Genomic DNA, 27,765 nt, shown 5'->3' with positions numbered 1-27,765 from the left:
GTTGTTGTGTCTTCTGTTTCGTCTGCAGTGTTTGTAGCTGCATACTTTTTTATTTTAATGCCGTTAAAAAATGCTTCTTGCAGATGCCTGTGGATCGAAGCTGTAATCCAGGTATTACAGTTCTAAAGAAGAGCATAAGGTCTGCTGTGTTCTCTTTACTGTAGTTATATTGCTTTTTTTTCTGGCAAAACTTTTGTAACACATATTTAAAAAGAAAATTTACAGAATATTTGAAAAGCATAGCTGTTATAGATGCTTACACTTGTTTCCTGTGCAGGTATTGTTGGAGAAGCAGATGAAAATGGAGAAGATTATTACCTTTGGACTTATAAAAAACTTGAAATCGGTTACAATGGAAATAGAATTGTAGATGTCAATCTGACCAGTGAAGGAAAGGTGAAATTGGTACCGAACACAAAAATCCAGATGTCATATTCAGTAAGTAATTTGGTGATACATCTATAATAAGAAATTCTACATGGTGAAATAGCTCAATAATAGGTACTTGTATACTTTCAACTACGTATTGATACATTAGGCTGTATTAGAGGAAGATGCATCTTCACTCCTTCAAATCTTTTTTAATTACTGAAAAACCCTGATAGGTTTGTTAAGAATAAATGTAAGATGTTAATTTTTGAGACACTTCAAACTGAAGCTTCTGTAATCTGCAGAAAAGTGTTTTGGTGGGAAAGGAAGATGTCCGAAAAGGTATGGAGAGGGGAAGTATAGAGGACCCCCAAGTAGGTACACATTTTCTTAATGTTTGGAGCTCTGACATTTGCATCATAGATTTGAGCTGGATTCTTAGCTAGGACCAAAGCCCACTAGAAGCCTTCATATTTTGCAAGCAGTTAGTATCAAAGCTTATTTTGTTTCTGCAATTCTAGTAGTAGTTTGTCTTATTTTATAACCTTATAGTAAGGGTTTCTCTGAAGCCCTCTGCTATTATACTGAATTGCTATGATAAAAGGTAATGAGTAAACAATGTTTGCTGATCTAATGGATTAATTTTCTCAGGTTTTCTCCTTAATTTATTTGTTGTTACTTAAATCTGTAATGGTTCACTTCTCATGTTCGTGCGTTTGTATACTGGAACTAGTTCTTAATGCGTTGCTTTTCTACAATGTGTTAGCAGTAGGTGTCAGCATAAGATTTTATTTCCGAGGATATTCTTGCCACTATTACATTTGCCTTGTGCTGAATGAGTCATATAGTTTGAAGTGCTGATAACTGGGTTTTGTATGTGCTTTCTAGAAATACGTTTACACTATTACGTTTACTCTCTGTTTCTACTGCAAAACTGATAGTAGAATTTTTGAAATTTTTCCATTTCAAATTTCACCAGCATTTTGAAGTCCATTTACTATATGAATTTTGAGGTGTACAGCAGTGAGTAGCTGCCAGTAATGAAAATAACATTAGATGTTCCCTTAAAATAGTTTTAGTGTACAGAGCTCAAGACTTACCTTTCCAATCTGTTGGCACTGGGCAATTGCTGGGTTGGCGCGCACATGGTGTTTGATCCAGAGATTGTCTCTGGGGCGTTTGTTCTAAGCAGTGCTTCTTAGTGGCAGATGCTCTAATGAGAAATGTATCTACTTAAAACAGTGTTCAAAGCTATTGATGTTCTGAGCTACTAATCTTGAACAAGGTTGTAATTTGAACTGAAGAATGTTTATATCATACCTCGAAGTGAGTAATACTTGGGTCTTGGGGTTTTTAAATGTATCTCAGGACTGTGGTGAGTGATAGGAGTATCAATCTACATTTGTATGCTTGCTTCTATACTGAGTAAGAGAAACATCTGTTGGAAAGGATAGGCACAAGGGGGCTGCATTTGTTTCAAGATCACTAAAAAACCTGATATTTTCTAATCTTGGCGTACTTTTGAAAAAAAATAGTGTAGATTTGTGTTTAATTTCTGAAATTATGTTTAAAAATTAAAATGAAAACAATCTTGCAGAAATTCTGAAAAATACTTTGTGCTACCTTATTAGCACCATATAGTTCATTAGTACAATTAAGTCTTTCAAATCCAAAGCAGTCCTCTGTGCAGCTAGTGGAGTAACTGACAGCGGTAATATGCTGCTACCCTGTGATACTGTGGCCATAAATGCATACTTTTCCAGCTGGTTTGAGAGTTACTTGTTGTCAGTTGAAGTGTCTAAATTGCAGAATGCTCTGGTCTTACAGATTTAGGCTGCAGCTTTTAGCTTGTAGCTTTTACAATTTTAATGTCTGTCTTTTAGGGTTCAGCTTGATCCCTTTTATCCAGTTCCTTTCCAGCCAGATTGTATCTCAGTGTATGCCCTTTTCTTTCCTATTGGCATCTGTTTGAAATTTGCTCTTCTATCTTCTCATTTCCCTCTCTTCTGCTAGACTGCATCTTTTTTCTTGGGCACTATACTCAGAAAATTTAGGTACAGATGATTTCACTGAATACCAGTATCAGTGCATGCAGCAAAACAGATCTCAGCTGCCATTGGGGGAGCAGAAGTAGAGGGTATGTCATTGCTTAATGAACACTGGTAATGTTCTCCACAAGCCTCTTTTCATACAACACAGCACTGGAAATGTTGAGAAAAGGGAGTGTGCTGTCAGCAAGAAAAACTCTTTGGAAAAATTCTACTGCTTTCTTAGCATGTCATTATTGAACATTTTAAAATATGCTTTCTTCCTCTAACCTTTGTTCTGAAATCTTGGGCAAATTTGAGAGTATTTTTCAAAAGTATTGCCCAGAAGTGATTCAAGAAAATTCGTTGTTTTACAAGTGTCTACTGTGGGAAAAAAATACCGTCTTTGAACAGTTTGTTTGACAAAACTGAAAAATTCGGTCATTTGGTATATTTTAGTTTTGGCATCTTAAGCATGAGTATCTTGATGAACTGCTTCTATAATAATGAAAAGGGTTTGTTGCGTTTGACAACTAGAAGTTTGCATCTCTGGTTAGGCTCGCTGAGGCAGTGCAAGACTGATTCTTCCCTGTTCTTAAACATAAGCATAGACAAGATTAGATCCATGAGGCAATGTGGCTCATGTCCATTCTATGTCTGATGTGTAGATAGCAGTCTTTAAGAACAGCAGTCCATTGTTTTTGCCAAAACCTCGATTCATATTGCAGAAAACAACTGAAGTGGATGATTTTTAAAATATGTTTCAGGTTTCTGTATGTGAGTATAGCCAGACATATTATTATGAGCTTTTCAAGTGTAAATTTTTCTCTCTTTAGGTGAAATGGAAGAAATCAGATGTGAAGTTTGAAGACCGATTTGACAAGTATCTTGACCCATCTTTCTTTCAGCACAGAGTATGTATTGTTTGAAGACAACCTTACAAAATATCCATTTGTAATGGTTGCTTTAGTTTAAAAGATGTCATGGAATTTTTTGATGACATATTTGAATTTTTGGATGTCCCAGGTGTTCTGGGACGGTAAGACAGGCAAGGTCTAGGACTGTAGGTTTTAAGTGATAGTTCTGTTGCTCAAATAGAATGGTTTCGGTTTTTTAGGGTGCTTCAGTAAATGTCTGCACGCAACCTTCAAGCCTGTAGCAAATACAGGGCAGTTCGGGTAGATATATTCACATGATTGGAAGCAGTAAAGTTTCAGGGACACAGCTGTACGACTTGTGAGCTGAATAGGTGCAATGGGTCATACGTACACTTTTTACTGAGGTAAATGCAAAGCAAAAAGCATTATTCTAAACCAGTTGGTGATATCAGTTATGGTGGTTTAAACCTGTGGTTGTAATCTCCTTAAAGGTAGTATGCTGAGCTGTACTTCTTCCTGAAATTAGAGGGTTTGGCTTCTGTTTGGAGCTTGGTGAAAACCGGAAGATGTGCTTGTTTGTTGGGAAAATTAAGGCTGCTGCAGATTTTGGTCCTGTGCAGAACAATGGTTCCTTTGACTTTTTGACTGTGAGGATCTCTTTACCTATTTAAACCTCCTCTCTAGGATGGCAGCAGTACGTTGTGTTGCCTTGCCTTTACCAAGGGAGCATGCACAGCCAGTTGTTTGAATTTTGCTGGTGCTTAACTAAGCTGTGATAACTTCATCGTGAGCAAGCTTGGCTGTTGATAAGCTTTATGTGTGGTGTTTCACAGGCCAGTTTTAATGGGGCTTTCTAAAAATATAGTGTTACTTACAGTAGGAGTTTATTGTTACTTAGCTAGTGCTGACAAGCTGTCTGGCTAGGCAACTGTTTATCCTTATTGGAATAAATTTGAAACACACGGTTCTAAACCTTAGGGATGTGTTTTCTTTTTGTAGATTCACTGGTTTTCAATTTTCAATTCTTTTATGATGGTGATCTTTCTGGTTGGCCTAGTGTCTATGATATTAATGAGAACTTTGCGAAAAGATTACGCAAGATACAGCAAGGAGGAAGAAATGGATGATATGGTAAGATCTGCATTCATGCTTTTTTAAAATATCTTTTTTTAAGGTTTGTTGTTTTCTCTTCATATATTCATTCAGCAGCTCTGAAAAGCTTTCTTCAATTGGACAGAAAACTGCCTTTTATGTGTCTTGAAAGTATTACTGATTTTCTTCATAACATGCTCCTAGGTTCCAACCCAGAATTCTCTCTGTAGTCGCTGTGTTAATGTTCATATCCACACTTAGGTTAAAAGGGGTCCATTCCGGGTAATAGAAGCCTGTGTATACTCCTAAGCAATTCAGAGGATTTTAGGGATGGGAGGGAATCTGGTAGATTTTACTGCATCATGCATTCAGGTAGTATTTTTTGTTGTCTTCATAGCATTTGAAACGTAACTTTTCTCCTAGATTTGATGCATTCAGGAGAGAAGACATACATGCACTTGAAGTTGATTTAATAAATCAAGCCTTTTAATTTATGCCTAGCTTGTGTGTTTTTCATTAATTGTCATGACTAGACTTAATTTTTTTTTCCTTTTTCCTAGGACAGAGATCTAGGTGATGAGTATGGGTGGAAGCAGGTTCATGGAGATGTTTTTAGACCATCCAGTCATCCTCTAATATTTTCATCACTTATTGGTTCTGGTTGTCAGATTTTTGCTGTGTCTCTTATAGTCATTGTTGTTGCAATGATAGAAGATTTATACACAGAGTAAGTGTAATTGTGCCAAGCCTTCCACATAGAAATGCTTAAATGAACAAAATAATTACAAAAATTAATATTCTAACTGGCCTGGAAAAAAGCATTTGAGAGTCTTTAGCAAATGGTCAGAGGTAGTATTCAGAAGATTTCTTTTAAGTTGTAGTGAAACTTTGTCCTACTCTTCTGTTAGTTGGTCTCCTTTAATTTTACTCATTTAATGCTTGCTTTTTACATGAGTTTATTATTAAACTATTGTTCTGCCATGTCACAGGTAGATTATATGGGAAATAAATGTTAAAAGGTACATATTTCACTCCTGGTTTCATCTGGAGTGACAAGATATTAGTATATTGGTTACCCTTTCCCTTTCCCCCTCCCTGTGTCCTGCAAAGACTGAAGTAGGAGTGTGCTCTGTTGTGAATAGTCCTATTTACTGCTGACAGTGCATTAAGCCAATCTTATGCACAAGTCTTCTCGAGTCAAGATTAAACTGCTTAAGTTCTTTTAATGTAAAACCTCCAGCAACTGGTGGGCTGTGGTCCTGGCTGGAGAATTAATTTAAAATAAACAAATAGTACTCAAGTTTGAATTTAACATGCCACCTGTGGTTCACCTAGTTCTCTTCCTTACCTTTTATCTGGTTGAATTTTTTGGTGTCTTGGATGGACTTCATCTGTTTCTGCAGTATTTTGGACACTGGGCAAATTTTTTTTCTCTTTTTTACACAAGTTCATTGTTTTAAGCAATGACTGGAATTTCAAATATTTTCTATTTTTCCTTGAATATCATCTGTAACTATTGATTTTAACAAGTTGTAATACATCTAATGTGCCACTAGAGAGAACTCTTGTTTTTTAATTTATCTACCTTTTAATGGTGTTTTTAAAAAGCCACTCTGTAGTACCATTATCTTGGCAGATTTTCGTTTTTCATATGCTGTTATTCCCCCCTTCTGTCCCATGGTTACATTTCTGCATAGACTTACACATTTTTAATTGTATAGCATGCCAGCCCATTAAGGGAGGGAATTAAACAATTTCAGAATGTTTGTGCACTGTAGGGAAGCTGTAAGTTAATATATGTGCACTTAGTTTTTTATTGCAGTAGGCCTTTGTATAACTTTCAAAGTGAATTTAAGTGTAGGTGTGTACTGGAACAATTGACCAAACCTGGTGCACACAATTCTTATGTTTAGGGAAATAGTGATGTGATTGAAAAAGGCAGTAAACCAGAATTACAAGAATAATTGCCTGCCAGTCTTCTTCAGGTCTGTTAAAGCTCTTGGGGATCATGCAGCTGATGCCAACTAAAAGTCTCTTGGTGAAATATGGTCATGTCAGCTATTAATTTATTAATACTGGTTTGTGTTTTGAGAAGCTTTTCCATTAGAATATTTGAAACAAGAGTGAGTAAGCTTAAGAATAGGAAATTTTGAGATAATTTTAGATTAACATCTGCTGGTCATTTTACAGGTAGCCTGGATTTACTTGTCTCACTTCAGACTGAGAATGGTCTTCTGGGGTTTTGCATGTGTTTCTAAATTGACTTAAGTTGAGAGAAGTGTTAAAATTGGTTTCTGTCAAACCAGTAGCTTTCTAAAATGAAACTATTGTTTGGGGTTTTTTTTAGGAAGCAAATGTTAGCATAACACTCCTTTAGTGTGTGTGACCAGCAGGTATATTTGCTTAGTTCAATCTATCCAGTCATGGAAGATGGTTGTACTAAAGATTACTACTTTGAGTAGAGCAGGCATCCAATAATGGTTCATCAAAAGCCAAAATGACAAAAGTCTGGAATCTGTCACAGCAACTAATTTGAAGAAAGCACAGCAGGTTGGCTGAAAACCTCCTACGGGTTTTTGCGGTCAGTGTAGCGGAGGGACATGGGGAAACAGCTCTGTTAATGAATAGCATTTATATCCTGCTATTCTTAGATATGGTTTTGAAAAATTTATTTGGAGTTGGCTTTTGTGATTTAAAATTACTGGCTTTGCCTGTAAAATTGTGCCAAAATGAGTACTCCCAACATTTAATGAGGCGATAATTTTAAAATGACTAAACGATCCTGATCAGACTACTCCATGCTGATTTGTGGCTTCATTATAGGATTTATAGTTTCTAAATCAGGTTTTCTAATTTTCTGTAAGATGAACACTTTTGATCTTAAAAGTTAATTTCTGAGAGATGGCAGAAACATCATTCACGATCTTGGTAAATTTTTGTTAATACTAGCCTTTATATTAAGCAAAGAGTACCTTTTATCTGCAGTGGTTGAATAGTACACTTAATGTATGTCATGAATAGTTAAGTTCTTTATATATATAAGGTACACACATCCAAATGGCAAGAGTATTTTGATCAGATGTGAGATTTTGTACTCCAGTGAAAATAAATGCATGTTGGAAAAGGAATGTAGTATGTCAGAACATTTACATTACCTAAAATTATTAGCTAACTACTTCTGCTAAGTGTACATATTTTACTGTAATCTTTTGCTTTAATGCTGTTTGTTTTTCTATTATGTTTATCAAAAAATCGCTTCTTGTAGGAGAGGATCAATGCTTAGTACAGCTATATTTGTTTATGCTGCAACATCGCCAGTGAATGGATATTTCGGAGGAAGCCTTTATGCTAGACAAGGAGGTAAATTGTTTTCATGTTTCAGCATTTTCTTTACGTTGTTAAATGTAGAAGTTACGATTTTCCGATTTGCACCAATATAGAAGTGTACTCATGGAGTTAGGTCATTCAGATGGAATCTATTAAATTCTTAATAAACAGAAAATATTTTGAGTGTATTTTACTTTCGTATTATTTCCTGTTCAGTATTGGCTGCCTTTTCTGCCTAGAGATAGCTGAAGTCTTTGGTTAATTTAAAAGTCGTAAGAGCTAAAGAACTGTTAACAGTTGTAGCTCATGAGTTGCTTGTTATACTCTTGTATATAATTGTCTGGCTCATGACATCCAGAGACTTTAATAGCCTCTTCTGTAACATGCTGTTAAACAGCTCATGTTGTGTTCTCCAGATGACTCCTATATAGTCCTTCTCTATAGCTACTGGGGGGGTTATGTTTACTAACATGGAGAAGATGAGTATACAATACTTACTAGACCTTTAATTGTAGATGGAGGAAACTGTTCATAGCATCTTTTAAAGGTTATTCTACTTTTCAGTATGTGCTCTGCTTTATACTTAGCAAATTCAAAATGAGTCAGTAGAGACTGACATAACAGATTTGGACAGGCTGTCTTCAAGTGCTCTCCACTATGCCTCTTGAGTTCATGACCAATTACATCCTTGCAGTCCACTAGCTTAATCCATTCCCTATGCTGCAGTAAAAGAGTAATCAATATCTATTATCTTCTGCAGTACTTTAGAAAAAATAATACTGGTAAGTTTGCAAAAGAAAATTTGTATCTTTTTAGCATGACATACTTGTTAGTGTTCAGTCTGTCCTGGTTTCAGCTGGGACGGAGTTAACTTCAGCTGCACTCTAATCTACTCTGAGTTTGGGTCATGTGGCTTGTGTATAAACCTAGCAATTTGTAGAAAAACTGATTTAGGTAAATTAGAGTTGCTGCTCTAAAATATACTGTGCTGTATAGTGGAGACAGATTTGCATTTATTTTCTTACAGATCAAACGTGTATCGAACAGTGGAATGCTGATTATGTTGGCCCATGGTGAAAATACATAAGAAGGTCTTAAAAAGCATATGCTAGTTTTCTGGCTGTTTTTTGTTTAGTGCATATTACAGATGCATCTATGGTATATTAAATTTAAATATAGGCAGTATTTAAGAGCATAGAAAGTAAAGGGAATACAGACAGTAACAATTCTTAAGACATTGCCTAAGAGGGTTTTTTTGAGCTCCTCGGGGAGCTCTAAACTTAGTAATAGCTGCTAACAAGTGTTGCTGTTCCCATTATGCCTCGGGTTTAGAAATTACTTTCTGTTTACCTCTCCTGGTGTTGAACAAGTCCAGGTTCAATTTTGCTTTATACCAGGGATAGCCAGTTCCTTAATGCATCCTGAATGTAATGGAATCAGCTTAGTGGGGTCAAGACAACCCAGAGCAGGTGTTGCCTGAAAGCAGCTGTAGTGCTGAGTTGTCCCGGGAGCAGTGCTAAGCTCTCATGTGCTCTCAGGGTGTGAGCAAGTTCTGCACAGGGCCGGCTCTGCTATTTCTGTATCTAGTAATCTACAGCTTACATATACACTTACCTTTCATACCCTGCTTTCTTTGGCCAGCTTAGTCAGCATGTGCTGTTCTTCAGCTGAAATGTTCTCACGGTGTATCCCTTTTCCTGTCTTTTCACCTGGCCTAATAAATTGATTAATATGCTGCATCTTGTGAGTTGACAGGACTCAAATTAAATTGTTAGTTGACTCTTTCTCTTGTATTGATACAGTATGTTGTTACTTATTTCTTTCACTTTTTGGGGGAAGAAGAAGTCAGACACCTAAATTCTGAAGAGCTTGCTGGTAACTTTTTAAACAAAATACTGCGTGTCTCACCAGTCCCATTGGAATGTCCCTTCTTACAGGAAGGCGATGGATAAAACAGATGTTCATCGGAGCCTTCCTCATTCCAGCAATGGTGTGTGGAACTGCCTTCTTCATTAACTTCATTGCCATCTATTATCATGCTTCAAGAGCTATACCCTTTGGAACCATGGTGAGTCATTTTACTGGAGAATGTAAACACCACTGTAGGCACAGGAAAACTAACTTTTAGACTGAATAAAATGGTGAGTCATAGCTTTACCTTCCTAGTTAAAAATTTATTCTGGGAGGGTTTTAAGGTGCTTCAAGTATAATTCGTTTTAATCACAATTCACACATTTTGGATGCCAAGAACAGTCTCCCCTCTGCTTGAAATGGTACTTCTGCTTTGTATTCAAGCTTAGTGTAATAACATCATAGGAAGTTAGCAGCTTGAATTTTCTTCTGAATGGCCAGTGCAAACTGGTTATAAGCTAAAATGCAATACAGAAGGATTCCAAGTGAAAGCTACTTCCAGATCATTGCAGTCAAACAGAAAAAATAAAAATAAAAGATCAACCAACAATATGAGATGAGAAGTCCTGAGATCTGGCTTTATGAAGATGAATCACTGTTTTCACTTTGTGAAGTGGTCTTTAGTATCCGGTTATAGTCATGTGTCTGTGTATTAACCATGTGACTTGAAAAAACAATGCCGGTTGGATTACTCTCCCATTTAATCATGATTACTTTTTTTGTTTCTCTTTGCTTTTGTCAGGATTTTGTTTGGTGTCCTGGCTCTCTCAAGTAACCTCAAATAACCCTGTGAATACAATGTAGGAAATAAACATAAACACTTGGCAGAATTTCTGCTTGAGCTTGCAAGGGGTATTATTTGAGAGCAGAATTTTCTGAAATGTGCACCATAAAATTGCTTTTTCTAGTTTCGTGCAGTAGCACTGTTAACTTAAAAATCTTATTACAGGAAGGCTTGTGTGGTTCTCAATGTCCGCAGCAAATCTTGAGGTTTGACCTTTTTTTATAGCTCCCTTCTTTGCATGTCAGTTTTTGTGATACATGAAGTTGTTCAGTCTATGCAGAGACATTTCAGTAGCCTTGGGTTTCTTCTTAGTTTAAATCTACCACAAAATGAAGCTTGGTATTGCAAGTTCTGTGTTATGCATTCTATTATTTGGGGTATCATCAAATTAAGTATGTCACTGAAAATACTTCTTAAGAATACAACATTAATGAATGAATGTGGTAGAAATCATAAATTGTAATTAAAAGACAGACAATTCTCATTTTCAGGCAAAGGCTTTCAATAATTTTCTACTGATGGAGTCATTAGTTTACATGTACATTGCTGGTTCTAGTCACCTCCTTATTAGTAGCATTTTCAATGTTTGCCTAAATACCAACTTTTTACATTTAATTTGGTGTTTTAAACCCATTAAATATAGTATCAAGATAAACACGTTTATTATCTGTTCACTTAATTTTTCTGGTTTTCTTCTCCAAGAAATTAGTCTAAAATTCTATCTTTGGATATATTTCTATTAGTTGGTTAGTGCCCCAAAGGGATATTACATTGGTTTTCATTTCCTAAGCTAGTAGCCATATATAATACTGACAGAAAAGTTTACAGCATTGATATGTGCGAAGAGGCTCTGTTTCACTGCTGAGCAAGCATTTATAATGTCGCATTTCTCACTTGTATTCCCATTTAGAGGTCAGGAATGCTGAGGGAAGGGAATTCCACCTGTGCTGAAGTATTGTCTTGTAAATCTGTCCAACTGGTTGGTATTTTAAGGTCATGGAAACATGTACATGCAAAAGCAAATGGGAGTATAAATCTTCAGGGTTCACTTAATCAGGATGTTAGGATTCTCTATACACAGTGATTTTAATTATTTCAAGGTTTTATGAACGTGTTTGAATCATTATGGCTGTGGCAATAAAACTTCAGTGGAGTTAGCAGACTTTTCAGTAGGAGCAGGTTATGAATCGGAAACTTCATCAGAATAAGAAACGCTCTAATGACTTCAAATCAACTGGTAAAGCTGGTTTGAAGAAGGAAATTAAAATTGTTTGAAGTTACCATGATATGCTTCAGGTTGAAGTCCCCAGGAAGCCCTCTGGCTTTATGGATAAGATACCTTTTTGGTTTTCCACCTTTGTTTTCAATGTAGAGAAGCTTCCAGAATTCTCTAGTGCAAACTTGGTGCGCGGGCTTTCTTGGGGAAATAAAACCTCTGTCATCTAAATGTACTAGAACCCACAGATTACTTCCGTTACCCTGATGTGTCTTGAAACCGCCCTCCTTCATTTAAATTGCTCGCAAGAATTACCACCTCTTCTTGACTACTGTAAATCTGGAAAAAGCAGAGACTGAATTGCTGAAAGAAGTCTCTGAGCTAAAAGGTTGCTGAGACCTTAAGCTTAAATATGATATCCTGTGCTTTGCCCGTTTCACATTGCCACTTCCCAGTGAACTGCTAGATAGTCTCTTCTCTGTGACTGAACTCCTCCCTCCAGACAGATTTTTCTACAGAATGTAGGCAGCAATGTAGGTTAGTGTCCCAAGACATCCAGGCTAACGCAGAGTTGCTGCATCTTCAGTCTTCCTGGTATCAGCTCTTCTACACTTTGTCTTGAAATGCTCAATTTGATTGAGCTCTTCAGGACCTTTGTACACCTCACTGTCCTTGCAGTCTGTTTTGAACTTCAAAGCTTTGTTCACCTTCTATAACTCATTCCTGATGTCTGGGATCTCCTTGAAGATGTGACAGGGACTGGGAAGATCCAAAGCTTGTTTCCGAAGCCATTTGTCAGTCTTGGGGCTCTGTCTTTAGTCCTTTTGGATATACATGCGAGCCGTCTTACCTATACTGTGACAAACTTTCTGTGGTGAAATGCACCATGAACCTGAACAAAAGCTTAATCTCTTCCCTGGGATCTTTCAGCTGCCCTTCCCTTCAAAATGCAATAAAGAATGTGACAGATTTTATTCAAATATGAGAGCTTTTTAAAACTGAATGGTTTAAAGCTTTCAACTCCCTAAGCATGTGAAGGAGATAGAAAGTCTGTGTTTTTTCTCTCATCTCTTCACCTCTATAGGAATGCAGTGAGTATTGTCCGGTTCTTTGTTTTTTTGAAACCCAAATTTGATTTTTGGGAGTATTTTTTTATTATATCCTGTTACTGCTGAACGTAGAGTTCTGAAGGTGTGGTACACCTTGACTTACCCTCTGTTGATGTTTGTCAGTCTTTTATGTGTATTTATCAGTCATCTATTTTGTTGTGCTTGAATTATATGCAAAAAATGGAGCATTATTTTAGAAGCATTTTAAATAATGACGGGTGAAGTGACCTCTCCATATACGTATGAGGAGTGTGTTGGTAGTTCTATGCAGAAATACTTACTAAGTAATGCAGAATTTCTACAGAGTACAGTATGATTGAATTTGAAGGTACCATCTTAATTCTGGCATTTCATAAGTTGTGAGTGCTTATGTTGTTCTGTGTGTGATACATAATTTAAAGATTTCCATTAAGGCTACTGTGACTAATGTAACATTCTGACTGCAGAATCCGTGCAGCTTCTGTTAAACTGTTGAAGATGGACCATTTCTGTTTTGTTTGAGCAGAAGGTTCCTGTGTGGCTAATGTTTCCAGTATGCATTTTTAATGATTTAATTAAATAACGTTACAAACACTGAATTTTTCTTGGGATCAAGACCCTAGTGTTTGCATCTTTTATACCTTGGTTTAAACTAGGAAAAAGTGTTTCCTCCAACAGATAGCTTAATCCAGGCTGCAGCCATCCCTGACAGCTTTAAGATTGTATCAGTGTTGGCTGCCACTGAAAAAGGAGGACCTGATAGCGCCAAAGATTTTCATGCCTTGAGATGGATAAGGAAATACACCTGGTAAAAACAGAAAAAATCTAGGTATATACATTCATCAAGGTGCTTCCTCACATTGTTTGAAAGTGACTTTGGAGCCCTTGGTCAAAAACCTAATTTCTGCTGAAAGTAGACACAGCTTAATGCTTCTGCCTGGACTTTCAACAGTTCCATTCATTACCCAGAGCAGCACCCTTGATTAACAACTTGGTTGTAATAAAATTAATAACACTTTATTTTGAAGCCTTCTATTATTTTCTTGTTCCGTATAATGTTTGGGCAGATGATGTGCAGAAAGCTGTTCACTGTAGAGATTTGGTAACCTCTGTATGGGGGGTTAGTCTCATAACTGAGAGTGCGCTGTTGGTAGCTGACAGGAGAGATCAAGCTGCTGCTTTGACAGATCATTTTTATTGCTTTTCTCCCTTGTGCATTAAGCAGTCAAGGCACCATGGCCTGCCAGTAGCTGTTTAGTATTAGATACGCTTATTAAAATTTTAATTATCACCTTTGAATGAAGTTTAACCTACAGTTGTCAGAAAATACAAAACATATGACACTAGAACATAAATTATATGTCTTGACAATGTTTCCTTTCAGATAAGGAAAACTGAATCCTGCACATTCAGTCAAGGGCAGTAGAATATTCTTTCCCCATCAAAACAAAATGGGGTTAGAAGAAATGCAGGCTTGGTGAGGTTAACAGTCTCTTCTATGGAAAGTAAAAACTGCAAACTAAATCAGATGCTTGTGTAGAAGTAAGATATTTTGTACAACAAAAATGCAACAGACAAAATGAAGTAGGTATGTTTAAGTGTACTGGCTTGGTAGAAAAATTTATATAATTTGACTTCAGTAATATGGATTATGGAGAATGTGTGCTTGCTTGCTTGACGGAAAACTGGGTATGTAGATGTAGATTTGCCTGTTTACATAATACGTGTTTTCTGAAGTGGTAGTTAAGACTGTTCTCTGAATTTCTCTTGGCCGATGTTACAGTAATACTTCTCTTAAAAGGCTTAGGAAGATCTAACATTCTTGCCTCTGCCTGTCAGGCCACAGCTATTATTAGAGTTTTGGGTTTTTTAGTGTGTTATCAGTGACCTCTCTCGGGAAGTGCTTCTGCAGGAGGGCAGAGCACGTTTTTATGCTGATCCTGCCTTTGTTTCCCCATACTGTTTGTGATGGTGAAATGGAGGCAAGTAGAGTGCCAGAGCTGCTTTTGCCATCGTATTCTCGTTCTCTGTAACCTATGAGGCAGAAATCTCATAATTTCATCTCTTTTTCCAGCTAAGTTGCTTGTGTACCCCACTGTCCTGTGTTTGCTTCAGTTTGGATTTAAACTCTCTAGGTTTAGACGTTGCCCAGCCTGCATCGTTACTGCCCTTGCCATCTGTGGCAACAAGCACTATCTGTTCAGTTTGGGAGGAGTCAGTGTCTTCACCTCAGATCTGAAATTAAGAGGAACATGCAGAAGCTAGAAAAGCTAGCTATCTCCAGTCATCTCTCGCATCCAGAGAAGACTATTACTGCCAAGAATGAAGAAGGTAATTTCCAGCAAGCATCAGTCTGAGCAGGTAGACTACCATGGAGTCAGACAGTGAGTTGAAAGCAAGAAAGGAGATGCTACTGAGGTCAGCACAGTGTGTGCTGTTTCTAACCAGTACTGGTTGTGTTGGTCAGTCTCCTAAGACCAGCTTTGGGTTGCTGTCCACAGGGTTGGGTCATCTCAAGACAGAACATTCACAACTTTATCAGCTTGGACAGACAGCTTCTCAGAGGCAGGGGGAAGTGGAAGGGATTCCTGAGCCTGCACTGTGGTCCATCCCTGCTTGCTCAGTTGGGGCCTCCTTTGCACTGCAAAATTGTCTCAGATAATTTTTAGACTCCTGAATGGCTCCAGGAAAAAACGAAAAAGTGTATTTTGATTTCAGCTGTCCTCAGAACATAGCATAGTATTAAGACAGACAGTTCATTGTTTAACAAAATGTTGACTTTACCTGCTGCTGCTTACAAGTTTTCACTGAAAGATGCTAGCTGTTCTGTCTGAAATCAGTTAATTTTTCAGCCAAATAGTTAATAGAATGCAAGATATTACATTATCAGTCGTGGTTTGACTGATCTGATAATGAAACCACAAGCACTTGTAATTGGCATCCATCAGAAAAGCTAAGTGTACTGGGGACAGGTTGGCAGTACTTACTGAAGCCATTATTCAAGGAACCTTAGTCTGCCTCAGCTTGTTTTATGCAGATAAACGTTTTAGATTTCAAAGCTGCTGCTGAGTCAGTCTCTTGGACAACACAATAGCCAAGCCCTGCTCGAAGAAGTTGGGCCTTCTCCTTGTTCGCTTGGTTTGGAGCCATTCAGCTCTGCAGTTGGTGTCTCTAAAATGAGATGCTACTGACTGCCTTTTTTCATTTAGGAGTTTGCCAGCTAATCAGTAATTAGGCGTGGATGTTCCTTGCTTTTTTTCCTTGTCCAAGATAATATTCTTTCCTTGTGGATTCCCTATGATAGGTGTGTTTTGCAAGATGGACAATTAGAAGCTACTAAGTTTTGTTGCTGGTGAGCTTGGAACACAAGGCTCTTCTTGAACAGTTTCTTTCTGCTATAAAGCAGTGGATTCACTTTGTACCACCATCCCCAGTCAGGGGTAATTTCTGAGATTGAGAAATGAAGCTACGGATGTCTTGGTAACTGCACTAAAAAGACAGTTGTGACTGGATGAGCAGTACAGATGCTCTTTCATGCTGCCTGTGTCTGAGCTTTTCTGCCTCAGCCAGGTTTGAAACCTACCTGCCAGATCACCACGGACAGGGGCTGCCTGGCAGACCCTGGGGCCCTTGCCAGGCAGGAAGCTGTCTTGCAAATGGAAATTATTTCAGTATGGTCAGCTTGGAAATTCTTTGGATCCTGTCCAGGCCTTAATTCTTGAACGTCTCTTCTACCCACTGTACCTCAAACAAGCTGGGACTTTTTGGTCAGGATCTCAGTAAATGTGGCACTCAAGATGAAGTTCTTTGATGTTTCTGATACTTTTTGACATTTTTCTCTGAAAATTCTCATCTGCTCTTTCTCTTAGACTGAGCAGTTTTCGAGAGCAGACCCTGCAACCATTAAGTGAGTTAATTGTATACTTGTACTAGTTGTAATTTATTCTTAGGCAACTCAGTGTCCTACCTAAGACACTATGCTTGCTTACCTGTGGTTTTTTTGAGTAATGGAAGAAGATAAATGGGAGATACTAAATACGTATTGATTGAATAAAATCTGCTTTATTATTGGCAAGTATAAATATTACTTAGCTTTTCCTTATTTACCACTGAAGCTTCATATTTTAGTGGCTCATTTATGTAGTTCTTTAGTAACCTCTCCTCAAAGATATACAGAGCGGTCTGAACAGTGCTTCTGTTTGTTGACCACCTCTTTGGTGTACCTCTTCTGCGAAGCATCCAACCCCAGCCAGCATTTTCCATTCACATCTGGCCTAGGCTAGTAATGATATGCAAGTCAGTAACAGAGAGAAAAACCACTGACTGTTGTCAGATGCTGGCTTAGACTGTGTGATTGACATAACGCTAAGTTTGTATTGAGTTAATGTCGTGCAACTCCTCATCTCATGAAGCCTAGCAGTTCTTGCTTTTCAACTGCTTGCAGTAGATTTCTGTAGATGTAATGTATGTGAACAGCCTTTATTTATCCTGAGGTAACTGCTTCTTAAACAAGTCAGTGTGTGGCTCTTAGATCCTGATCCTGGTCCATTGTTTTGGATTAATCTGCTGTCATGGACTATGCGTCCTGATGGAATGAAAGAGGAACATAGCTTCTTTGCTCAGGAGGCACCAGGGTGTACACAGAGCCTCAGGCAACAGTGCTTTTAAAAGGCAGTATTTTCATATGTTTGCATAGAGAAGGTCACAGGGCCAATATTCAAAACTATGGTAATTGCATTACAAGCAGCTGTTCTGTCTGTAATTATCAATATCAAAAAGTCAACAGTCTAATGCTAATTTATTTTGTGCTAATAAGTTACAAGTAGAGAATATCTTGCTAAACACATTTTGGAAGATAATGTTGCCTTCAAGGAATAACAAAAGTAGAGCTACATACATATACTGGAAAAAAAGGTGATTCATGGTAAAGTTTTAGGGAGGCTGTTCCTTGGAAAGAGCTGGAACATTTGGTTTGTCTTTGTTGCATTGTGCGTAAACCTATTCTTTATATATAAGTGGGGCCCTTGTGCTTCTAAATTGTGATCTGTGCATACGAGTGATGAGTTGTATCTTTGTCAGTCCATGTTATTAATTACCTGGTTGGTGCATAGTGGAGAAAATTAAACTCAAAATTTTCATTGGGTTCTGACATGAATTTGCAATTCTTCTTTGGGACTCTTTTTTGGATTGGATTAAAATTTTTTGCACCTAGCTGTTGTAGTTTTTTGTGCAACTGCCTACCTGCTAGATGTTAATTCCCAGGGATAGCGTACTCTGCAGAAGTTTAAGAGAAGTTGACAGAATTTTCTGTGACAAAGTACCATGAAGATTTCAATTTCTTTCCTGTGCAATGTATTGAGTATAATGATTAGATGAAAACAGTTTAAAAAAAAAATAAAAAAGTGTAATAGTTCTGTTCATTCAATTGGTGCAAGAAAAAGTACTTTAATAATGTTTATTAGGAAGTTTCTCAGTAAATAAATACTTCAGTTTGGTAAAATAGATATATGCTGACTAATGCTTCATGACTGGGAGTATGATGGTACGGCAATAACTATTGAGGACTAATATACGTGGAGCGGGTGGTTATCTTCTTTTGTCATCTTGTACCTTTTTAAAAAAATATTTTATTTATTTATGTTTACAGGTGGCAGTGTGCTGTATTTGTTTCTTTGTCATTCTTCCATTGAATCTTGTTGGTACGATTCTTGGCCGAAATCTGTCAGGACAGCCTAATTTTCCATGTCGTGTCAATGCAGTGCCTCGTCCCATACCAGAGAAAAAATGGTAAAGACAAGCATGAATGTTGACTAGAAGTATTCATTTCAGTACATTTAAAATTACTTTTCAGGTGTGATCCTTAAAAGTTTTTCTAGAATAACTTTTAAAATTTAAATTGAGTTGTGCCTACGAGAACACCTCTTCTAGCGTTTCCTTAATATGATTTTTCTGTTGAATAAAAGCACCATGGTTAATAGTTGTAGCAGATTTTGAAGTCTTGGATCACTGATTCACATTTGGCCTGAAATGCTCTTCAGTCTCTTAGGTAAAAGCAATGGTGCCAACACAGTTCTTGTATGGGTATCTTGAAACTAAACCTTTCCTCTTTAGTTAATGCCTCTTACAGATTTAGTATTGAATATGCCTTGCAGGCAGAACTGTTCCGTTTAATGGTGTCCATGTACAAGCTGAGGCATATTTGAAGGGTGATGGTGGGGAGAAGCTTGCAATGCTGATCCCAATTCTACCCTTTTGTTGATGGCACAGAACCTAAAATATTCCAGGTATATGGTTTGAATTGTGAAGAAGCCTTTATTATTTTTAAAGTGAATGTAAAAGATTGCCTAGTCTCACAAAGTAGACTTAGGTTTTTGGAAAATCATGAATGCAGTCAGTTTCTCCTATTAATTTAATTCTGAGATGGAAGCAGCAAGCTATGGAGCTATGGAAATATCCTCAGAGGATTTTTTAAAATAGATTTTTCTTGCTTTCCCTGTTCAGAGGGATGGAACAGACAAAGTGAAGAGGGCACTGAAATGTGTATGTCTGTGATATCCAGGAAGTGCCGCACACTTAGTCTCTCATTAGTGGTGGGTTGTGCAGCTCAGATGCTAGGATTTGATTTATATTGTGACGTGTATCTTGGGAATCTGATGGATTTTTCTGGATCGGCATGACAGATAAAAAGAAATAAGATACTTCTCTTGAAGATGATGAAATTGCACACCATCAGCTTAGACAAGTCTCCCTATAAATAATTAAAGAAGCTGCAAAATAAATCCCTGGTTGCTAGCTAGATTTGGAATTGTTGCAAGTACTACACAAAGGTCAGCTTTAGTAAGTGACAGTATCATCTACAGGTAGCTGAGTATTCATTTTTGGCCATATGCGCATGACTCAGTATAGCATTAAAAATAAACACTGGTTCTTAATTATATAACATTACTCTGCAAAATTTTCTTTGCTCTTTTTGCTGTATTTGTGGCTATCAACAGCACTGAGTTTTCACTGCCTTCACTCAAGCCTAGTGGATGTTATCGGGCTTGATTGCTTAGACCCTTTTTGGGCAAGAGAGATTATTTCGGTAGCCTTTAAGGGTGGTTAGATGCCTAACCTTATACCTGTAGATGATAGGCATGCTGCCTATGTTTTGTTTCAGCTTTCCCCAAGAATAACTTCTCCTTCTATCCATACACATGACATCTTTGGGGGAATCTTCTTCCTGGAATGCTGGTATGAGACAGAAGTGTTCTTGTCAGCATGCCTTTTAAATGATTCTCAGTGCTATATTAATTACCTGGTTATATGTCTTCATGTGTTTATAAATGAAAGATTAAAATTGTCCGTAAACTAATCTTAATATCTTTCAGGTTCATGGAACCAGCTGTTATTGTTTGCCTGGGTGGAATCCTCCCTTTTGGATCAATTTTTATTGAAATGTGAGTATGTCAGCTATTTGTCAATTTGATTTAAAATTATAATAATTTAAGTCAATTACAATACATCTACATATTTTGTTTACTGTCTTCAGGTATTTCATTTTTACTTCATTCTGGGCTTACAAGATCTACTATGTTTATGGCTTTATGATGTTGGTTCTGGTTATCCTCTGCATTGTGACAGTTTGTGTGACTATCGTTTGTACGTATTTCCTGCTAAATGCAGAGGATTACAGGTGGTAAGTATTGTATTATTTGCATAGTTAACCAGATTGTGAGAGTTTTCAAGTAATCTTTCTTCAGTCTGCATGGATCTTTTCAAAGTGTCCTATGTCCAGGTTTTAGCTGTAGGGAATAAAAGCAGTTCTTGGATGCTTTTTGTACAGGAGCTTTCTGTGTGTATGCATCTGTGCGTGCATGTATGTATGTATAAAAAAAAAGTCGAGGCACACAAGAATATCATGAAAGATCATCGCTTGTTATCAGTGATAGCTGTCACTTATAGCAGAAAACATGTATATTTTGTTAAGTAAGTCTGTAGAAGCAGTACACTTTATTTTCAGGGTAAGATTTTAGCAAATTGTGCATCTCCTTGAGAAGCCTTTTCGTTAGATATGATGGACATGTGTGTTTACTTTCAGGCAATGGACAAGCTTTCTTTCTGCGGCATCAACTGCGATTTATGTTTACATGTACTCCTTTTACTACTACTTTTTCAAGACAAAGTAAGTGGTAGTTTTTTTCACTTAAGTATCAGATTACCATATTGCCAAATAAGTTTATTGAGAAAAACTGGGGAAAATACCTAGCATAAATTCGTATCTTTTTCTTTCAGGATGTATGGCTTGTTTCAAACATCATTTTACTTTGGTTATATGGCAGTATTTAGCACAGCTTTGGGAATAATGTGTGGTAAGTTTCAAATGTATTGTCAATTTTCTATCAGAATTTTTCAGACTGTCATGTTTCTGATTTTAGCTCAGTGGTTTTGGTGGTGGAGTGTGTATGTCTGCAAGATCTGCTCCAAAATGCGTACAATCTTTAAAAAGAGTCATAGAATCATAGAATGGTTTGGGTTGGAAGGGACCTTAGAGATCATCTGGTTCCAACCCCCCTGCTATGGGCAGGGACACCTACCACGAGACCAGGTTGCTCAAAGCCTCATCCATCCTGGCCTTGAATGTTAGAGTTCTCTGCTTATACTTGGTTCCTGCCTCATACAGGAGATTTTTTTGGATTGCGTCTTCTGATGGGAAGATAACTTATGTACTGTGCAGAGAATTTCACCCTCAGTGCAAACTTGAAAGTCTCAATATTGGTCAAGAAATTCTGCAAAGTAAATTCCAAACTAAGCTGAGTCCATGCTAGCATTTTGTTTTGGAGTTTTTACTGTTGCCCCAACAATGTTATCACAATACTGATGATGCTACCATCTGTATCCTCTGGCATGTATATATGACGGTGACCACAACAGAAGGGACTGAAACTTCAGGATAATATTTGAGAAATAAGTACTGGAATATTTACAGATGTGGAGGGGGCAGAGTGCTCCTGTGTGCAGCTGGATTTCATTGCTTTTTAAGATACTATGTCAACAGATGTTTAAAGAAAAACAGTTCTCTGCATAGAGGTCATCTCATAGTCAAATATATTTGTTCACCTGTTAGCTTTTTTTTTTTCTCTTTTCTTTATGACATTCAGAAAGTGCTTCTTGGTTTTTTGCAAGTTCCTATTAGTTAGTTGATTTTTATGTGTGATCCATTCTATCCTTATTAAATACTTTCCTTCTTAATAGTCCTGTAAGCTCTGGTGGAAAGATTTCTTTGAGTTAAATATCTGAGACACATGGTGTTTTACAGGAGCTTACTTTCTGTAAAGTGTATGTTTCTTGATGTCCCAAGAGGGTGGGTAATTTGACATTGCTTTATAAAAAAGGAAGGGAAATAACCTCTTAACTGCTGAGTACCTGTTCCCCTTTCCTCTCATACGATTTAATCTTGCTTCGTCAGGTTCTTGGCACATTACAAGACTTCCCTGCTGTTGTGGCATTCTCACTGACATTTTTTTTTTCTTTAATAGGCTTATACTTTTCAGCTCTAATCTTTTCTTTTTAAAGTGCTTGGGCTGGTTTTGATTAAAAAGCCTATGATGCAGAAGCCAAGCTTGCCCACCAACTTTGTAATTAAAATGTTTTTTAAAACATGGAAGACTGTCAAATGCTTTCTTGTCACGGTAGAACACCACTTGATGGAACATTAGAGTAAAATCCAAATTTATTCAAAATTATTAAATACTTTAACATGTTAAATTTTATTTCCACAGCTCTATTGGGTTTTCTTTTTGTCTTTTTAACTGTATTGGAAGAGAAGCTGTGAGATTCCTTTTTACTGAGAACTCCCATTTTCAGCATGTGGAGGGAAGAAAAAAATCCCCTGTCAAAAAGCATTTGTCTAGGGAACTTGCTGCCATTGATGGCTAACAAAGACATTTGTGCTAGAAAATTGTGCAGGGTGCATGCTACTGACTGTACGCCTCTTGTGAAAAGTATGTAGAGCTGTGCTTTGGATGCTCATGAGTATGGGCGTGTTGAGTATCACACAGATGCATGTGAAACAAACTAGTTAGGGTCCAAGGCAGCCACAGGGAAACTCTCTAGAGGCTTGTATTATCCAATTCTGTTTTTAGTGCCCCTGACAATGCCTAGTGAACGCAAATCCCACACATAGTGGGATGCTTTGATCCACAAAGTCTGCTAGCCTCTGCAGATAATCTGAGTTGTAGGACTGGACATTAGGGAGCCCATGAGAATTCCAAACCTTTTGAGCTTCTTGTGCTTCCCTCTTAGTGACAGAAAAGAGTAAAGCTTATTCGCCAACTCAGTGGATAGCTGAGGGCTATGTAGTATAGAAAGGCCTCTTGCAGCACTTCACTTCAGCATCCAGATCAGTACTGTAAGAATGATTGAAGGGCTTTAAAAAAAAAAAAAAATCTGTGCTTACGAAGTTCCAGCTGTGGTAACTGTTAGTTGGTTTGAAGTAGATGGGAGTTAATAATTTTCCGTTTTGTGGTTGTTGTTCCTTACCATTTGGATTTTTCTCTATATTTAAAGGCTTGTTGTTCTTGTAGGCCATAGCCACCTTAAACACCTTGTCAGATGATAGTTATAATAAATAAATAAAATCACTTCATTTAGTATGGATTTTCTTTTTATTCAAATGAACCAACTGCCCTGCATTTATTTCAGGAAGATATTCTTTAGTTGTCATTGTCTAGGGTTTTCTCCTCCCCACCCCATGTTTTATTCAATGGTTGTGAAGTAGCCTTGAGGATTAACCCCTGCCTTGGGTATTGGCCATTAGTGTCCTTCATGGATAAGGCTCCTGCAATTCAGAATAGGTTATGATTTGTTTATGGGCTTGAGAGCTTGTGGTCTCATGTGACTGCTACTCTCTAGTCTTGCCCCTCACTTCCATCTCTTGCACACATTCTCTAGATCCTAAATGAAACATAATTAGTGCTTTGTTCTCCCAAATCTCTGATATTTGACATCACACCACTAGAGAAACTATCAAAGAACAAGTTCTGGAATGCATCTGAGTTTAGCAACTGAAATGGGCATTTAATCTGTTGGCAGTGTCTGCTTTAACAGGCAAAACATGAGGAGTCTTAAAACAGGAGTTCAGTGCCATTATTTTGTCCGTTTACTGCATAAGACAGAAGATTAGTTTCTTGACAGGCTACAGAATAATCTGCATGTGCTCCTGTATGTCTCCAAGCTCACATCGCCTCCTCTGCACAGCATGTGCTTGGGTCTGTCCGAATGCTGTACTGGTCTCTCTTTGAACTGTCAGGCCTCTCTGCTGCATCCTCAGCACACTTAACACTTGCGAACAGCAACCTGATCTTGTGTGTGCTGTATTTGTTTTAATCAAACTCTACTTTGTCCAACTTAGTAATGCGAATCCCTCATTTACTGGCCAGTGGGATAGTTGTCATGATATTTATATGGCTTGAAATGCTATGTGATACAGAGGCTGACTCCACAGGCTCTTTACTGTTCTCATAGCGTTGGAATGATGCATCAGGTTTGCCTTGTGCAGATTTCCTGATTAGATAGGAATGTTGGGCTTTCAGGGGATTAAAACACAAAATTCTGTGTGAGTTTAATGGCTGACTTAATGATGTATCTGAGTAGCCCCTAGGATTTAAAGAACTCTCCGTGTTCTGAATAAATCTGTGGTTGGCAGTGCTAGCTGCAGGTTTGTATGGCCTTAATTTCTAAAGGCAAAAAGTTTTTATTGAGAAATGAAATTTTGGTGGAAATCTTTTAGTGTTGGTTAGGCTTTTGTATTTAACACATCTTATACAAGTCTAGTGCATTCCAGATCACTGAAAATGTTGTTCCATGCTCTGTTCTAGGCTTTTCTTTATTGCTTCAGGGAAGCAAAAATACCTGTTTAGAGTCAGTTCTTTACTGAGCATCCAAGTGTTTGATATCAGTTCTCTTACGTGTACTGAGTTATAGGCCTTTACTTTTCTATTCTTTTCTTCCCATATTTTATGATGTGTTATTGTGGAAGTCTGACAGCAGTTCTCTCTAAATCTTGCTTGATTTTTCAACTTCACTTCTAACCTGAGAGTTAGCCAAACTGACTTCCACAAGGCTGATTTACTCTCATTTTGCTTGGAAGAAATGAAGGAGAAGCACTGGGGTATTTCTTGCAGATATCCTAACACACGTAATACAACAGTATTTACCGAGCCTGGAGAACCTGTAGTTCTGGGTTTGACCAGGTAGATTGCTGAATCTATTTCTCAGGAGAGGTCTTGGGTCCGGTGCATTTCTTTCATTTTTCTAGGTGTTCTTAGTCGTGCAATATTTTGGGTTTAGCAGAAGCTGTTGCCTCTATCAAAAACCCAGTGACCAATTCTTCTATTACTGCTGTGACAATGCATACTCTGCTAATGACTCTTACTAATTTGAAAACCACTGGTTGCAATTTCCTTTAACTACTAACTGCTACTAGTTTAATCTCTTTGTACAGACCTCCTTGGAGTTTAAGACTCCTGGGATGGGACTCTATTATTATTTGTGCCTTGTGGGAAGGAAAAAGCCATCTGCCAATAAAAAACTCATCCAGAAGGCCTGTAACTTATAACAAAAACCTGCTCTCCCATCCACCTTCCCTGCAGAATGGGTGATCGTATGGTTTTTACCTTCTGTTCAGAAAAAGGGACCCGGTTATTGGCAGTGGTGGGGGGGGCTGCTATATCTATCGAGGCCAAGTGAGCATGGCCTCTTGGTAAGATGGCTTAATGGATTTAGATTGCTAGACTAGGGGAGTTTTTGCCAGATGTTCACTGGGAGCATGAATAATTAGTTTGAGAACAAGTATTGCAGGTAAATAATTTCCTGTGTGCAGAGTTCATGCTTTATGTGACTTTCTCTGTTTAAGTGTATGTGTGTTATATTGCTGGCTTATTTTGATGATCAGCTTTCTAACATATTCAATGTTTTCGGTTTATTTTGCAGGAGCTATTGGTTACATGGGAACAAGTGCCTTTGTTCGTAAAATCTACACTAATGTGAAAATTGACTAAGGAAATAAGAAAATTGAACTATGGATCAGTCCCTGTTTTCATGGGGATGAACTTGCACAACAAAAAGCGCGAGAAGAGATTTGGGTTTTAACACTGGGCACTATATGGGTCTCCATTTTGTTGATGGCTTAAAGTAACATCTATTTCATTGATCCTAGGTTCTTACTGACTGCTTTCTCCAACTGTTCACAGCAAATGCTTGGATTATATGCAGTAGGCATTACTACAGTACGTGGCTAATCTTTCCCCCCCCCCAAAAAAAAAGGAAAAAAAAACCAAACAAAAAACCTAGCTCATTAAAGATGAATAGACTAGCTCTCTTCAGTGAAGAGGACAAACGGTTTATTTAAAGCATTTGTTCCATTCAATAAAAAGAGGGAAACTTGGCTGCTAAAGCTACTTGATTAGTAGTCTTCCTGGTACTTAACATTTCTAAATTATGTATGAACGCCGTTCCAGAAAGATTGCTCTTCTGATTTTTACTGCCATTGCCAGGATATGAGGTGTGTTTTATATTTTGACTCCAGGTGCTTTTTGGTTTATTTGCGATATCAACTATACCCTATACTCATTTGTTTAAAAAATAATTTAAAAATATATAGAAAACCCATATGCATGTAATATATCAGTTATTGTTATAGTTGGACCAACTTCCCTTTATTTATCTTTAAAGTAACATCCAGCTACATCTTAAATCCATCCAAAGAAAACAGTCTGAAGACGGGATGTGTTCTCTGCAATGCAATTTACTGTACAGTTAGAAAGCAAAATGTTAAATGAAGAGAATTGTTTGTTTTTTAATAAACACTTTAAGGTCTAGATTAAAACAAAACCAACATTTTAACTGAATGTCTAAAGTGATTCTCCTTTTTTCCAAGTTAGTCTTGCTTTTTTTTTTTTTTTTTGGTTTGGGTTTGAATGAAGATTCTCCTTTAGACATTATACAAGGGGTAATAAGTGTATATAACATTAAATAATGTAACTTAGGTGTAGATCCCAAATGTATTTGGATGTACAGATTTACTACAAAGTACTTCTCTGATGATTCGGTGTAAAAATGTGTGAATTTGGGTGGCTTTTTACATCTTGCCTGCCATTGCATGAAAAGTTGGGGTTTCTTCACAATGTGTGTATGTCATGCTTTTCTGTTCTATTTCCTTCCTCAAGCTCTTACAGGAATTAAATTTGTAATTTAGAACATTTTAATTTTTGTTAATCCTATCTGGACACTTGTGTAACATCAAAAGCACAGTTACTTTAGAGTGTTCAGAAAACTAAAATAAACTTTTCAGACAAAAATGTTCTGATTGTGAAAATAGATGAGTTTGCAGTTGAAAGTGTTTGAAAGGCAATAATGCTGAATGCCAGTTTCTGTATAAAATATTATTGTGGTTTTCAAATACAAACCCCCATGCTTTGATTTAGAATTTGCTTACAACTGTATTGTACAGTACAGTTCTAAAGTGGATGACCAGCCCAAAAAGATTCTTCTTGGCTCAACTGTTTGTGGAGAAATCTGTTTTGTGATCCAGCTAGTGTACCAAGAAAAGTGGGGGTAAGCGCGGACTGAAATAAATGGGCAAATAAAGGTTAAGTCTTTCTAAGATGACTGTTAATTATGCATTGTATTTAGCTAGAAATATCCTGAATGTGTTTGTGACAGATTTGAGAGCCAATTGGCTTGATTTTTTTTTTGAGACATCTGCCATATAGCAATGTTTTCATCAGTGTGGCTGTCTGAAATAGAGCACCTGCCATTGAGAATGCAACTTGCTGAATTTAAAAAATGATCCAAGTATTTGTATTGATTAGCACTGTATTGTCTCTATATAAAAAGTACTTATAATTCAGTAGCCACAATGAGAAACAATCGTGCTTCGTCAGGGTCAGGTTGGAGGTTGGGGGAAATGAATTGATAGGTAATAGTGAGAAGCAATGCATCCAGCTGTATGTACGTGGCTTCTGAAAGTATTTGAGCTTTCAGCTCTGATTTCCCTGGCCAATTTTAACCAATCTGTCAGAAAATAGTTAAG

General features: G+C 37.3%; 1 protein-coding gene across 1 annotated transcript; it reads left to right on the top strand.

The window, feature by feature from the left end:
* Positions 1-277: 277 nt before the first annotated feature.
* TM9SF3 (transmembrane 9 superfamily member 3) lies at positions 278-27,031 on the top strand (the record flags this gene model as incomplete). Its single annotated transcript, XM_010077503.1, has 12 exons — positions 278-438; positions 3,233-3,310; positions 4,274-4,405; positions 4,927-5,093; positions 7,632-7,726; positions 9,631-9,761; positions 18,340-18,479; positions 20,063-20,131; positions 20,224-20,370; positions 20,773-20,856; positions 20,967-21,043; positions 25,665-27,031. Coding segments are annotated over 12 exons (1,349 nt in total), but the record flags the coding sequence as incomplete, so codon positions are not given.
* Positions 27,032-27,765: the final 734 nt, after the last annotated feature.

Source organism: Pterocles gutturalis, unplaced genomic scaffold (genome assembly GCF_000699245.1).
Source record: "Pterocles gutturalis isolate BGI_N339 unplaced genomic scaffold, ASM69924v1 scaffold51338, whole genome shotgun sequence".
In the NCBI taxonomy this organism is placed as follows: domain Eukaryota; kingdom Metazoa; phylum Chordata; class Aves; order Pterocliformes; family Pteroclidae; genus Pterocles; species Pterocles gutturalis.
Note: the sequence above shows the minus strand (reverse complement) of the source record. Positions and strands in the feature narration are given on the sequence as shown.